Source organism: Marmota marmota, unplaced genomic scaffold (genome assembly GCF_001458135.2).
Source record: "Marmota marmota marmota unplaced genomic scaffold, marMar, whole genome shotgun sequence".
Classification (NCBI taxonomy): Eukaryota; Metazoa; Chordata; class Mammalia; order Rodentia; family Sciuridae; genus Marmota; species Marmota marmota.
Window position 1 is genome coordinate 67,359,059 of NW_025999900.1, and position 13,785 is coordinate 67,372,843.

Sequence of the window (13,785 nt, forward strand, 5' to 3'; positions counted from 1 at the left end):
CCTCGTTGGTGGAGACAGGACCCTAAGTGAGAGTGGCACTTGTCTCTTCAGTCTTTGTCAGTCCCCAAGTTAAAAGCCAATCTAAGCCAGGTGGTGCACACTGGGGATGCTGCGGCAGGAGGATCACAAGTTCAAGGCTACCCTGGGCAGTTTAGTGGGACTGTGCCTCACAAAGGCTGGGTGTTACTCAGTGGTAGAGCGCTTGCCTTGCCTGCCCTGGGTTCTACCCTCACCACCACCCAATAGTGGCAGGAAGGTGGAGCAGGTGGAGCCCAGGGCCAAGTGTGCTAGTCACTGCAGGGACCATCCATGGATGTTACAGGAGAGCTCCCAGGTGGGCAGCACAGGGAGGCAGAAGCCAGACCTGGGGCTGGGCTGGGTCCTCCCAGTGGTCCTGGTGTTGACAGGGTTGGAGGAGATTAAACCTGTACCTTACTTTTTTCTTAAAAGAATTAAAAAAAATAAATAAACCCCTGCATCTGGTGTGAAAGCTGTGAGGGGCACCATGCCACCAGGAACTCTTTTGAGTTCACGGAACACAGGCAGCTGCAGAGGCTGTCTGTGCCTCGGGGTCCGGGCGTCCTGGGTTCTGGGGCTCACGTTTGCAATCTGCAGCAGCATAGTGATCAGACTTCTGAGAGCAGGGTGTCCGTACCCCAGCCCCTGCTGTGCTGGCCAGCAGATGCGGCATGTGCAGGGTGGTTCCGTGGTGCTGGGGGCAGGAACTCAGGCGTTCTAAGGGGGACCGGAGGAGGGTCTCCAGGGAAGGCAGAGGACCCTGCAGGGCCAGGGGCTCCCAGGGCCTCCCCAGGGGCCGCCTGCAGGGCAGACCCTGTGCAGACCACAAGCCAGGCAGGTGCATTCGTCCTCTGCTGAGTGGACGAGAGCTGTAGTTTATTTTCTAATTGATAGATTTTGCCTCGAAAATCACTTAGAATTCTCTGGTTACACAAAAACAGTGTTTGACTTGCTGCCGTGGAGCCCCTGCACTTCTGCAGGAAGGCCGTTCGGGGAAAGTCCAGCCCCAGAACAGCTTGGAGATAGTGAGTCTTGGCCTGTTGGGGCCATGGTGCTCTGGGGAGCTGGTGATGTGACGCCCACACATGGACTGTCTCACCTGGAGGAACGCATAGCCTCCCAGCTTTAGTGGGGGCTCCCCCTGCAGGGGCCCTGGGGTCTGTCTTAGGGCTGCAGGACCTCCCAGCCACTTGGCGGGCCTGTGCCTCAGTCTCCCCACTGGAGAGCAGCGGCAGGGATGGCACAGGTCACAGGCGCAGTACCTAGCAGACAGCAGCTTCTTAATGAGAAGCCCACTGTTAACTCGCAGGCCTCCCTGTGAAGAGGCCATGTCCCTCAGGTCATGGCCAGGTGGTCAGATTCCAGGGTCCACAGCCAGATGAGCTGCCAGGAGGCTCCACCCTTCTAGCCAGAAGGGAGGCTAGGCTGGCCTGTGCAGGTGGTCCTGGCGGGCATCTGGCTGCATCCCCCAAGGTGCATGTTGCTGGTTCCTTGTGTCCTTTGATCAGCTTCCCCAAAGTTGCCTACAGCCTAGCGGGTGGTTGAGGTGACCAGAGGTCCAGGGCAGTGTGTGCGGGTAGCTTTAGCAGGGTTGAGGACCACCCTGCAGGACACAGGCTCCCAGGTCCAGGGGAGGCTGGCAACTCTGACCAGCAGGGTGTGGGTGGGGCAAACTGAGGACGGGCCCAGAGCAGCCCCTGTGAGTCTCTGTAGAGCCCCCAGCCTCTGTGAGTCTCCTGTCCACCAAGGGCCAGCAAGCTGGTGGGTGAGGTGGGAGAGGGGGTGCGGCCTCAGCTCGCTGTTCACCTCTGGCTGAGGAGGGCCGATGGTGCGCTGACCCTGGTGGACTGCAGTGCTGTGCGTCTGTACTGGCCGCTTCCAGGGCTCAGCCAGACTCTGGGCTTCTTGGGACCTGGTCCACGTTAGCAGGACTCAGCCCTCAGTGCCCCTCGCACCCCTTCCACTTCAATTGTGTAGAAGCAGGAGGACGGGGGCAGATGAGGGGCGGAGAGTACCCGCAGGATCCGGGCCGGGTGGCCAGGGGGGCCCTGGGCGGCCTCCTCCTCGCGGAGCCGGTGGGCCATCAGCCTCACAAGGAGCTGGTTGGCCCAGGTTATGCCAAGGGCTGGGGAAATGTGCTCGTCCCAGGGCCTGAAACACGGAGAAAAGGCCGTTGCTGCTGTGGAAACAGTGTCCCCCTCCTGCGCTCAGTGCCAGGAGGTGCCAGCACTTACCCTGGTGGCCCAAGTGCTGCGCGCTGCTCCTCCACAGCCTCCGTCACCTGGAAAAGCCCAGTGGGGTCAGCTGTGGTGGCCGAAGGTCTCTGGGAAGTTTCTGTGTCAACACAGAAAGGTGCACGGCCACTCCCGCGCCGCTGCCCACCCTGCCTTCCCTGGCTCACGGCAAGTAGCTGTGGCCTTGGCCCACCTGGTTGATGCAGAGCACAGGGCTCCGGAAGGTGCTGCTCAGCCGGCGCAGCGTGGCCCCTAGGGACTGCAGGTGCCTGGCCCGGGTGGCCGAGGCCTGACCATCAAATTCACAGCGGAAGGGGCCTGCCACGGAGTCTACCACCACCAGGCGGGCCATGCCCCGTGACAGGAGGACGGGGACCTTGGTGCTCACACACTCCAGCAAGGTGTCCTGTGGGAGTTAGGGACGGCATCATGGTCCCTCCAGGTGCCCAGGTCCCCTGGCACTGCCCTATTGTCTGTGTCCTCCCCAGACACTGCACCAGAGCCTTGCATTCCACCTCTGCGTTTCTCCAGAGGCTCTTGTTTGATAAGCTTGAGGCCTACCCAGCTCTCCCCTGGCACTGTGCCCTCCGCTGGCCCTCCGAGCGGGGGTCCTCTGCAGCATCATCCCACCCCCACGCACAGCCTTCCGTGAACTGCCTGTGCTCACACCAGACTCGGGCAGCCCTTCTCTGCCCTGGGGCTGTCATCTCACCTCCCATCAGAGATCAGCCCACCTCCTTCAATAGCTCCTAGACCACCTGGACCCAGATGCATCTGCAAAGGCCAGAGCTGGTGGCCACCTGATCACCAGGTGTGCCCATCAAGCAGTTCTGAGCAGGGGTCCCAGAATCTATCCTTCATAAGGCAGGCACTGCCCCAAATTTAACTGTGTCAAGTGCCAGGATCACATGCAGGGGCTGCACCCTGGGAGACCATGCAGGTGGGGGCCAGCCCTTCCACCACCCTGTGCTCACACAGCCCTGGCCAGGGGTGGAAATGAGCCCCTTCCAAGGCAGACCCTCCTCAGGGCTCCGTTTGGGGACCTTTCTGGCCCCAGGGCTAGGTGGGCTGTGATGCAGTAGGTGGCTAATGATGGCAGAGGTCTGCGTGGTGGAGGGGACGAGGCAGGAACACATGGGTGAGCAGGCCCGAGGACACAGGCACCAGTTCCAGGTCTGCAGATCATCCCAGCCAGCTGTGCCGTGCCACACAGGCTGTGGCACCTGCAGCTCCAAAGAGCTGCGAGGGCCTGGAGTCCAGCCCAGCGTGATACCAGGTCTGTGCTTCTCCCCAGGGCATCCCCAGCGGAGCCTCTTTGTGTGGAGAATGACAGCAGCAGCCTGGAGGATGCCAGCTCTAACGTGAGTTCCACACACTGGCCTCCGCCAAGGCCACAGAGGAGGTGGAGGGGGACAGGCATGGCCTCAGGCCCTGCTTCTGCAAAAGGGGGCTCCTTGTACAGAGATGAACGCACAGGTCCCCTACGTCCCCCAGCCCTAAGCCACCTGTTTCCAGGCAAGAGTGGGGAGCCCCTGAGCTGTCTCCAGAATAGGGCCTGGCCTGACCTGCTGCCTTCTCTTGCAGTGATCCTGGCCTGCTCTGCTCTAGGGTACCAGGACGCTGCCCTGTGCAGCCCCGGAGCTGGCCCTGGGACCGGCAGGCTGAGGCTGGGAGGGCCCTTGGCTGGGGCTGCAGCGCTAACTTAGTTCTCCTGACCATGACCGTGGAGCGCCATACTAATAATGAACCACCCCACTGGCAAGGCCTTGGAGAGGCACTCGGCTGGCTGGGCAGGTGCCACCCAGGCAGCCCTGAGGGGACGGCAGGCAGGTGCAGTCTGCCCCTCCCTGGAAGGCTCTCAGGGACAGGGTATCCATGTCCTGTGCCTGCCTGACCTCCCTGTGCCCTTTGCTAGCTCCTGCACTGTGTGATAATGTATTTTATTGTAAATTTTAAAAATTAAAAGTCTATACACCTCATCCTTTACTTGAAAGCGTCTTTCCATAGCAATTCTCAAAAGGTGGGCTCTGCCCTCCGTGTTCATGTCTGGTGCAGCCCTGCTGGCCGGGAGGGGCAGTGCCACACTCACCAGGACAGACACCATCAGAAGCAGAGGGGGATGGCAGAGGTTCCCTGCACCAGGGGTCCTGGGCCCAGAGGACGCCCTGGTCCCACCTGGGCTCCTCTCCCACTCTTTCCTCCTGGGGGCGCGGGCGAATGAACATCCAGCTCAGTTAAACGTGAAGTCTGGGCCAGATGGCACAGTGCCGCTCAAAGAATGCACAGTGGGCAGTGCCCTGCCTGTGGGGCCACAGGCATATTCAGGCCCAGACCCTCTGCTTGGCCCCAGTCACCAGGTTCCTGAGTCCTCTCCAGCCCCACCTGGGCACATGCGGGTGAAACCTGGTGTCAACGAGGCTCCTGCTCAGTCAGTGCAGCGAGAATCCCACTCTCCACATCCAGTCCCCACGTCCCACCAGGCTCCTCATCCTCCATCACCCAGGTGGGGGCTGGTCCCCTGACCACTGACATCTCCTCTTGGTAACTTTCTACCCTCTGACCCCACCTGGCCCCCACTGTCCCGGCTGCTGCAGCACCACAGAGACACTCACCGCGTTGGCCGCGTGCTCCACGAAGATCTGGCTGCCGAAGCGGATGCTCTGGACCACGTCCTGTGGCACGTCTGCCCGCAGGCGCTGCTGCTGCTGCATGAGCTGCTGCAGCCGGCGGCTGGGGAAGGCATCCTCCGTGCAGATGTAAACAGCCCCTGGGAAGCCACGCGCCACGCTTCAGAGGACCCGCGGCTTCAGAGGGCCACACCACCGACACAAGACGTCTTCCTGCTCCCACCTGAGCTGGCGGACCAGAGCCGATTCTGGTCCCACCTGCAGCCCCTTCCCTTGGGAACGCGGCTGGCCTTCAGCTCTGATACCCAGGTACATACACCTGCTGCCCTGAGCCCGGGGCCAGAATGGCTACAGGTGGGCTCCTGTTCTGCCCATTCCTGCTCCCTCCACCCCCTGGCTGGGCAGGGGAACAAGTGGATGGGCAGGGCCAAGGGGCTTTTTGAAGATGTCCCTCCCTTGGACCTACAGAGACCCTTTGCTCCACTCTCTGGGCTCCTGACACTGCACCTCAGTGGTGATTGGAACAAGTGGTGAGAACAGGGTCATTGGCCCTGCGCAGCCCCTGGCAGCCGCCTGGGCCTAGACTCTGTGCTCAGGGCATGCTGAGAGCCTGCACTGAGAGCCAGGGCCGTCCAGGCAAACCCTGTGTTGGTGGGCATCTCACTTTGATCAGAGAGGCCAGAGGGCTCAGGGGGAGGGAGAACCTCTGCACAGATGGCGCCAGGATGACCGGATGACGTACACCTGCAAAGGACCGAAGCTGGACTTCACACTAGGTGCAAGAATGCACTCAGAATGGCCCACATGTGGGCGCCAAGACTCTTAGGAGAAAACCTGAATAAATCTTCATGACCTTAACTGACACCAAGCACAAGCAACTAAAGAAAGAGGACCCACAGGAGAACACGTGGTCAGGCTGTGTGCCCAGGGCACAGAGTTCTTAAACCTCGATAAGAAGGCAGTTCCAATATGGCAAGGACCCCAAGAGATGTGTCTGCAAGGCCATCAGGCACAGGAGATGCCCAACATCCCTGTGGACCAGGGGATAGGAGCCCAAACCACAAGGGTCGGCTGCCCCGTGCCTCTAGAGATGGAGAGGACCAGGGAACATGGCCCTGGTGTGTCGCTGCTGGGGACATGCGTGATGCTGGGGGGCAGTCAGGTGTGGGACTGAAGGGACACCAGCCCAGCTCTGGGAATTGGTCGTGTCGGCCACTCATGGTGCAGGTGACTGTCACTGCGCGTGCGCACGGTGTGGCAGCTGGTGTCTCGGTTGTCCTGGGCTCCTGACCATCCCTCTGGAGGCTCTAGACACTGGCTGTCACCCAGGGGTAGATGTGTCACGTGCCCTTGCCCTGCGCTCTGGCTGTGGCCACATAATCTGCAGGGGACATTGGCAGGTGGGTGTGATATGTTGCGGGGCTCACACTGGGTGGCAACCTCGAGGGCTGGCCAGTGACCCTGGCGACCAGATGCCGGAGGGTTCAGGTCTGCGGAGGCTGCCTCTGAAGGTAGCCGGGCCCCAGCTCCTTCCCCTTATTCTTCTGCAAGAGGAAGATGGGAATCCTGAGGCGGCCACTAGCCCACTTAGTGGGAAGCAGATGAAAGTAGAGCCAGGAACTCAGAGCCACCAGATCAGGACCCTCCCTGCCCCAGGAGGAGGGTGGACACTCACCAGCCTCCAGGCCTCCGTGCTGTGGTGGGAACTGCACAGCCAGGCAGAGCTGCAGTGCCAGCTGGGTCTTCCCAGCTGAGCTGCGGCCAGCCAGCTCCGTGATGCCCTCCAGGGGCAGGCCGCCGCCCAGGAGCCCGTCCAGGATGGGGCAGCCCAGGCTCAGGCGCTGGTGCTGCGCGGGGAAGCGCTCCCTCTGCTGGTACAGGTGCAGCGCTGCAGGGAGGGGTGAGGTCACGCGGCTTCCTGCCCAGTGCCCCACCCCGTCCAGACGGCAGGTGTGAGGAGAAGACTGGCAAGGGGGTCACACTGGGTGGGCAGAGGGGAGGTGGCCTGGCCACGTGGCTGTGTGCCAGATAGAACCCGGGAGAACCTGCCCCTGCTAGACTTCCCAGTTCTTGGCCAAACAACGCAGCTAGACATTCTCAGAGAGACTGCTGCCCCCAGTGACAGGGCACCAGGCTGAAGCCGACCCTGGGCCCAGAGCTGAGTGGTGCTGGATACCACAGCTGGCTGTTGCCAGAGATCTCGTGAAATTAAAATGCGCCTCAAACCCTGACAGTCCCCAAGGTTGCACAGCAGATCTGATTAGGCTTGAAGTCGGCTAAAAACCAATGAGGCACAAATAACAATCATTCTGAAGCATGTCCCACAGCAGGAGACTTCGTGCAGCATCCCACAATGGTCTCAGCAGCCAAGGCCACTCAGACCCCAGGATCATCCTCCTTGCGAGGGCGGCTCTGTGGGAGGGGTTGTGTGGTCCCTGGCCTGAGCCCTCTCTGGGCCCCACTGGGACCACAGGTGCGTTCGCATATGCACGCACACGTACACACATGTGGCAGCCATCTGCTGGTCACGCTGACACCCTGGGGTGAGGTGAGGACCCAGGGAAAGGTCCAGAGCCAGTGGGGCCAGGAGCAGCAGCCCCCCTGTGCCCAGCCTGGGCAGGTCAGCACTGAGGCAGGTTCCAGTCCCAGCCACAGCAGTGTGCTGAGTGGGTGCCCAGGACCACTGAGTGTCTGCAAGGGAGGGCACAGTGGACCCCTGCCTGGCCAGGCACCAGATCACAGGGAGCTGGCAGCCCTGCACACTGATAATAGGAGCCTGGCTCTGTGGGCACTTGGTTCCCACTCTTGTGGCGGTGGCCCTGGGCAGGTCCCTCTGCCGCCCCAGTTGGGCACTGCTGCACCATCTGCCCCACCCCCACCTCACCCCTGCAGCCTCAGCTCTTCTCTGACCCAAGAAAGCAGCCCTAGGTGCCCCTCCCTACCCCAGCGCAGGACGTCTGTGGCAGGTCCTGGCCCTGGGACCCCATGGCTCTGTGGACCCCCATGGCTCCTGGCACTGACCCCAGGTATCTGCCACAGCCACTCTCCACCCACCTGTGAGGATGGGGCCCCCACGCAGGTGTGAGGAGGCCGCTGTCAGCAGGTGCTGGACGTCAGGGCTGGACAGGCCGGTCAGTCTCTGTAGGTCAGCTCCAGAGAAGTGCAGGACCTCCCTCACGGCCTTCAGCCTGGCTGACACCAGGAAAGACCAGGAGTCGGACGGCGCTCACAGGAGGCAAGGCAAGGTAGCACCGCCTGGCAGGGCCCTGCTTCAGGTCGGGGACCACCTGCAGCCAGCCCTGGGCAGTCGGGTGGAGTGGGCAGGGCAGTGGGGGAGGAGGCTCAGGGACAGTGCCCTCACTGCACCTTCCTGTGCCCCCAGTGCAGTTGGAGAAAGGCGGGCAAATTCTGGGTGCTGTGAGGTGGCCTCCGTCACAAATGTCCACCCCCAGAAATGTCTCCAGAGGGCAGTGCTGCCTGGCAAGTGGCATGTGCCCCTGGTGTCAGCTCCTAAGAGGCTGCAGCAGGGGCTCTAGGTGACACAGCGAGACTCAAACAGTCAGTGGACGGTCACCTGCCTAGGTGTGCAAGGCCCTGGGGTCAAAACCAGAAAGGGGAGGAGGGGAGGCGGGAGGGGCCGCTGGCAGGTGGGCTGCGGGGCGGCCTCCTCGGTGGCTCTGGGCTGGGCGGGCATGGCTCTCCACTTCTGCACTAGTGGAAAGAAAAACAATGTTGCACACACCCCCAGGCGATGGGGGAGTGGACAGAACACCAGAGAGGAGGACGGCGATGGGGGAGTGGACAGAACACCAGAGAGGAGGACAAAGGGCTCACAGGGAGAGGGGGATGGAGCCAGATACCACCACCAGCCACCCGACAGGAGGCTCTAGTCCCGACAGGTGGGACTGACCACAGGAACGGAACTCCTGAGGCACGCTCTGAAGGAGATCTGCAGAGGGCAGGAGGGGCCAGGGGAAGATGGCTTCCCAGCAAGCAATGCTGCCTGAGGGAGGCTCTGGGGACAGCCGGCAGATGGCAGATGTCCCAGACTGCAAGTGTGGTGTCTGCAGCCACGGCAGCCACCCTACGATCATGAGACCACCACCAGCAGGACAAGAGGCCAACAGGCAGCGGAGCAAGGCCCTGAGTGTGCCAAGTGTCCTGAGGCCCCAGGGGACAGGAAAGGCGAGGGGATCAGGAACAGAGCCTGGAGACAGCTTGTGCAGACTGCAGAGGCAGCTGAGGAGCCACAGGGAACAGGTGACCCGCTCTCCTTCCTAGGCCACACCCACGTGTGCACTGATGGGAAGGACCTCAAAAGTCCCTTCCATCAATGCTCATAGAGGAGCCACAGCATGTCCCAATGATGAGGCCACAGTTGGGGTCTCAGGGGAACACCGTGGAAAGTTGATGTTCTGTGACCTTGTTCTACACCAAGTGTGCTCACACACCCACGTGTCCACGTGACACTTCAGTCTTAGGCAAGTTAAAATACCTTTCTTAACTGCAGCAATAATCCTGGGGTTCAGGTCCAGCTGATCCAAATCCATGTCCTCAATGGCTGGCCACCAGGATGAACACTTCTGGGGGCCGCAGATTGGAGGTGCTGACTCCCAGCCCAGGTAGTCTGTGGGAGTGAGTGGGAGAGGGCTGTGCTCAACGTCTGTGCAGCCAGGTCTCCACCTGAGGGCAGAGGGAATGTCGCTGTCCTGGACACTGTCCAGTTAAGTCCAGAGCATCTACCTCTAGGAGTGATGTGGCAGTAGGAAGCCTGGGGTGCTGAGGACACCTGGCCCAAGAGAAGCATGTCCTTGCCAGCACCCTGCTCTCAGCTCAGCTCAGCTCTCTTGGTGTTGGGGACCAGATAGAGAAGCAGGGTAGGGACACGAGGTGAGAGAGGGACTCTGGACCGCCCCGGGTGCTGACCCCCACGGGCTTTCTTTTCCAAGAAGCCATTTACCTGCAGCCCGGCCTGGTCTGGTGACAGGCTAAGTCACATTCCTCAGCCAACTACCTGTTAACTGCAGGAGAAATGCAGACCTGAGGTACTGTCCAGGGAAGAACCCAGGGGACGTTTGTGACCAGCTCCTGAAACTAAGGGAGACAAGAACATTTCCTCCTGACCATAAAATCTGCAAGAATGTACGGTTAAGAATCCAGTTAGATGGGCTGGGGATGTGGCTCAAGCGGTAGCGCGCTCGCCTGGCATGCGTGCGGCCCGGGTTCGATCCTCAGCACCACATACAAGCAAAGATGTTGTGTCCGCCGAAAACTAGAAAACAAATATTAAAAAATTCTCTCTCTCTTTAAAAAAAAAAGAATCCAGTTAGAACTGGTCAGCATGGGCCAGGTGACCTAGAGTGGCCATGGCAGTGGAGACTTCCAAGTCTGATGTCATCCTGCTGTCAGTCAAAAGTCAAGAGGGGGACCTAGGCAGGACTCTCTGGAAACTTCCCTGGGATCCCCAGTAAAGCTGGAGTGCAGGAAAGGCACGTTATCCCTCTCCTTCCTGAGGACCCCCTCTCTCCCTTGGGACTGTCCCCTCTCCTTCCTGATGACCCCCTCTCTCCCTTGGGACTGTCCTTTTCCCCCTTCCCCATCCCTTCAATAAATCATTCCTGTTGCTCTGAGTGATGTCTGAAATCTTTGGCCTGGTCGCAAGAATTGGGGTTAGGAGAGGGTCTTCATGCTGCCTCAGTTTCTTGGAAGGCTCCGGCCCTGTACCATCGGGATGATATCCAGCCCCCAGATCCCCTTTTATGGGGATCACATGACTTCAGAGTCTTTGGCAATCTCTGGCTTAATTTCCCTCAAATGTGTCTCCCTCCCCATTCAGAAAGTGTAGAGGAAGCGCGCTTAGGATCTTGCAGGAACCTGAGGACCTCGGCAGAGTCAAGGAAGCCTGGCCAGGCCGAGGTAAGGGACCGCAGGGCAAGGCCGCTGCCCACCTCACCCGTCAACACGTGGGTGCCCTCCAAGGAAGGAGCACCAGTGGCCCTTCTGTGGCCTCGCAGGCTTTCCTGCCCTCCGGCGTGGGACGGCTGTGCAGGGACTCAGCCCTTTCCAACAAGCTGCTGTCCACCCTGGTGGCCTCCCCACAGCAAGGTCAGGAATGTACATGGGGTGCTGGGAAGAGTTTGGTCTTGCAGACTTGAGGCCAGTGACCTGGACGAGCCCAGCATTTGGGGGTTAGGTCTACCAGGGGAAGTGGGCAGCAGTGGGTGAGGCTTCCCTCATGGACTCAGGATGTGGCCTTCTGCATCCTCCCAGGTTGGAGCAGGGCCGAGAAGCCAAGAACAGCCACAGTTCAGACTCGGCTCTAGCCTGGGCGAAGACCCAGGCACAGCTGCTCCTCGCCCACCACAGCTCCTGGGAGGCAGCTGCTGGGTAGCAGGAAGCAGTGGCTGGAGGACACACTTCCTGATGGGGTCACAGGGCTCCTGGGGCCCAGAACCTGTGGGCCTTCCAAGTCAGCTCCTGACCGTTCCCTACTGTGGCCTGGGGCAACACACGGGGAGACTCTCGGCGCTGGGCTGATAGTACTGCCCAGCTGGATGGCAGACACACAGAGCTCCCAGGCCCACTCAGGGTGGTCAAGAGACAATGGATGTGGATCTGAGCAGAAGCTGGCTTAGCAGTTACAGAGAACCACAGCATTAGTACTGGGATACATGTTCTAAAGGAAGCAGCCGAGAAGGGGGTGATAGGGGTTCAAAGCAGCTCAAGGGCTGCTGATAGAGCTGGTAGCTGGCATGGGGGAGTTAGACTCCCAAGCAGAGTACAGATGGAGGCACCTGGTCATCAGAAACCTGGCTGGGCCTCATGTGGCAAGGCAGGAGCATCCCTTCGAGAATATGGGAATTTGAGAGCCCTGAAGTTGGGAGGAGGGTTAGGGTGTGAACCAAAGTGGGGTGTGAGCTGGCAGGGACCCCAGGGCATACACCAGAGGTAAAGACAGCCCCCAGAACAACAGCCAATCTGTCTTACTGCCAGAGCTCCGAGGGTCTACGTGTGGAAAGCTCCTGGGACACTGGCCTGGGGCTGGCAGGAGGCTGCTGCCTCAGGCTGGGCTGGACACCAGGCAGCACAGAAAGGCCCACAGAGGACCCTGCACCTGGAGCCTTCAAGGGGGCAGGGCATCTGGAAGCAGGCTGGTTATTCATCAAGACCCTCCACTTGGTCTTTTTTCTTTGCTGTGCCTGGATATCAAACCCAGGGCCACTAGCATTCGAGGCAACCAAGTCACACCTGGCCCCACTTGGCTAATCTTTCCAGGTTCCTGAATCCTCTCCAGCCCCACCTGGACTCGTGCTGGTGAAACCCGGTGTCAGTGAGGTCCCTGCTCAGTGCAGTGGGAACCCCACTCTCCACATCTAGTCCCCACATCCCACCAGGCTCCTCATCCTCCACCACCCAGGTGGGCGCTCCCCGGTCCCCTGAAACCTCCTCTTGGTAACTTTCCACCCTCTGACCCCACCTGCCCATGTGTTCCAGGTGAGCCTTGTCTGTCTCTCTCACTACAAACCCACTACTCTGGTTCCTGGATAGACAGTGATGGTCCTGGACTTTAACAAGTGCCACTGAAAAACATTTTTAATGCCGAACATCTGCTGTGTCTGACAGCCCCACTTTTGTCTTCCAGAGTGTCCAGCTGAGCTTTAATCTCCAGGATAAGTACTGCACAGGAGGTACTGTTACCCAAAGAAACCAGAGAGTGAGCATGGAGGGGTGCCGCCATGCTCGGTCACACTTGCTGGGGCAGCACGACCTTCAAGACTGGAACTGCTATTTTTCTTTCTATTGTTAAGTTCAGAGCTAAATTCAAGTAAGGCAAGTCCACTGACATCTCCATAAAACCCACCAAGGGTAACAAAGCTGAGCGCTCACATTTATCCAACACTTGGGATGTTCCCAGGGCTGCTGGAAGCCCCGGGCCCGGGTCACCGCACACAAGCCTCACAACAAGGATGGAGGCTCTCCGTTTCGATGAAGAGGAAACGAGAGCGCAGAGGGGTCCAGTCATACGGTTAGCTCACACAGCCACAGTCACGCTGCGGCTGGCCTGGGAGTCAGGCTCCCGGGTCCGTTCCGAGCGCGGGAGCTGCAGCAACCCGGGCCTGGCCTCCGGTTCCTGCGATCTCCGCCCGTCCGTAACACACCCGGCCGCGGAAACCCTCCCCCCGGCAGGTCCTGAGAACCGCGGAGCGGGCCCCGGGGCCCCTTCTCTCCTCAGCCCCAGGACTCCGCGCGCCCACTCGCCAACCAACTCCGGAAATCGCGGAGGCCTGCCCGGCACCCCTCAGGTCACCTCGGCCGCGGAGCCGCGCCCCACCCGCTACCCCGGTGCGGCGATCGCAGCCCCCTGCCCCGGCTCTCACCAATCGCGCGCTCCTCACGCCTCTTCGCGCCGGCCCGCCCCCTCAGCCTTCTCTTCCAATGAGCGCAGAGCTCCCTGAGCCGGCCACACCAATCAGACACGAAGACGTGCCTATGTGACCGACCAGTCAAAAGTCTCAATCGCCCGGAGAGGGGCGGAGCGATCCAGGGTCGGCCCTCGTCGCCGATTGGTGGCCGCCCGCAGGGTGGCAGAGGTGGGGCCCTTGCGCGTACTGGAGAGAATTGCTATGGGCGGATCCCTGACTCCGATTGGCCCGCGCTCTGGGCCAGGCTTAGCGATTGGGCGCCAGCGTTGTCAGCCCGCGCGGGCGGGGCGGTGCTGCCCAGCTCTGCCCAGCTGGTGCGGGGCCGAGCGCAAGCTGCGGCGCTTGGATCCGAGTTGGAGCACGATGTCCTCCGGGGTGGCCGCGGCGCCACGCGCCAAGAAGCTGGTGCGCTCCCCAAGCGGCCTGCGCATGGTGCCCGGAGCCTCCGCGCCTCGGAGCCCGTTCGGCCTGGTGGCAACCGGC

The 13,785-nt window shown here is 60.9% G+C and overlaps 3 protein-coding genes across 23 annotated transcripts in view; 2 read left to right on the plus strand and 1 right to left on the minus strand.

Moving 5' to 3' along the window:
- The window catches only part of Klc1 (kinesin light chain 1), a 97,846-nt gene extending 93,615 nt beyond the window's left edge, over positions 1-4,231 (plus strand). For all 16 annotated transcript variants that reach the window (XR_001504658.2, XR_007346028.1, XR_007346027.1 and 13 more), the window contains 2 exons: positions 3,547-3,613; positions 3,837-4,231. Coding sequence is in view for 8 of the 16 variants with exons in the window: in XM_015496190.2 (XP_015351676.1) it covers positions 3,547-3,613; positions 3,837-3,839 (70 nt within the window). In the remaining 8 variants the exon portion in view is untranslated. The remainder of the gene's footprint in view (positions 1-3,546; positions 3,614-3,836) is intronic.
- On the minus strand, positions 858-13,353 carry Xrcc3 (X-ray repair cross complementing 3). 6 transcript variants are annotated; one of them, XM_015496223.2, is made up of 8 exons: positions 13,258-13,353; positions 9,375-9,506; positions 7,934-8,071; positions 6,555-6,767; positions 4,865-5,019; positions 2,446-2,658; positions 2,253-2,299; positions 858-2,169 (listed from the first exon to the last, which is right to left on the minus strand). In XM_015496223.2, the coding sequence occupies exons 2-8, from the start codon at positions 9,427-9,429 to the stop codon at positions 1,941-1,943; spliced, it is 1,050 nt and encodes a 349-aa protein (XP_015351709.1). In that variant the 5' UTR covers positions 9,430-9,506; positions 13,258-13,353; the 3' UTR covers positions 858-1,940. The 6 variants fall into 6 exon arrangements, with proteins under 6 accessions (XP_015351709.1, XP_048655383.1, XP_048655384.1 ...); XM_048799426.1 differs by lacking the exon at positions 13,258-13,353 and adding an exon at positions 12,767-13,237; XM_048799427.1 differs by lacking the exon at positions 13,258-13,353 and adding an exon at positions 12,767-12,875 and having other exon boundaries at positions 9,375-9,562.
- A 250-nt stretch (positions 13,354-13,603) lies between these two features.
- The window catches only part of Zfyve21 (zinc finger FYVE-type containing 21), a 14,852-nt gene continuing 14,670 nt past the window's right edge, over positions 13,604-13,785 (plus strand). Inside the window, exon 1 of the mRNA XM_048799540.1 lies at positions 13,604-13,783. Coding sequence (XP_048655497.1) covers positions 13,666-13,783 — 118 coding nt within the window. The 5' untranslated portion in view covers positions 13,604-13,665. The remainder of the gene's footprint in view (positions 13,784-13,785) is intronic.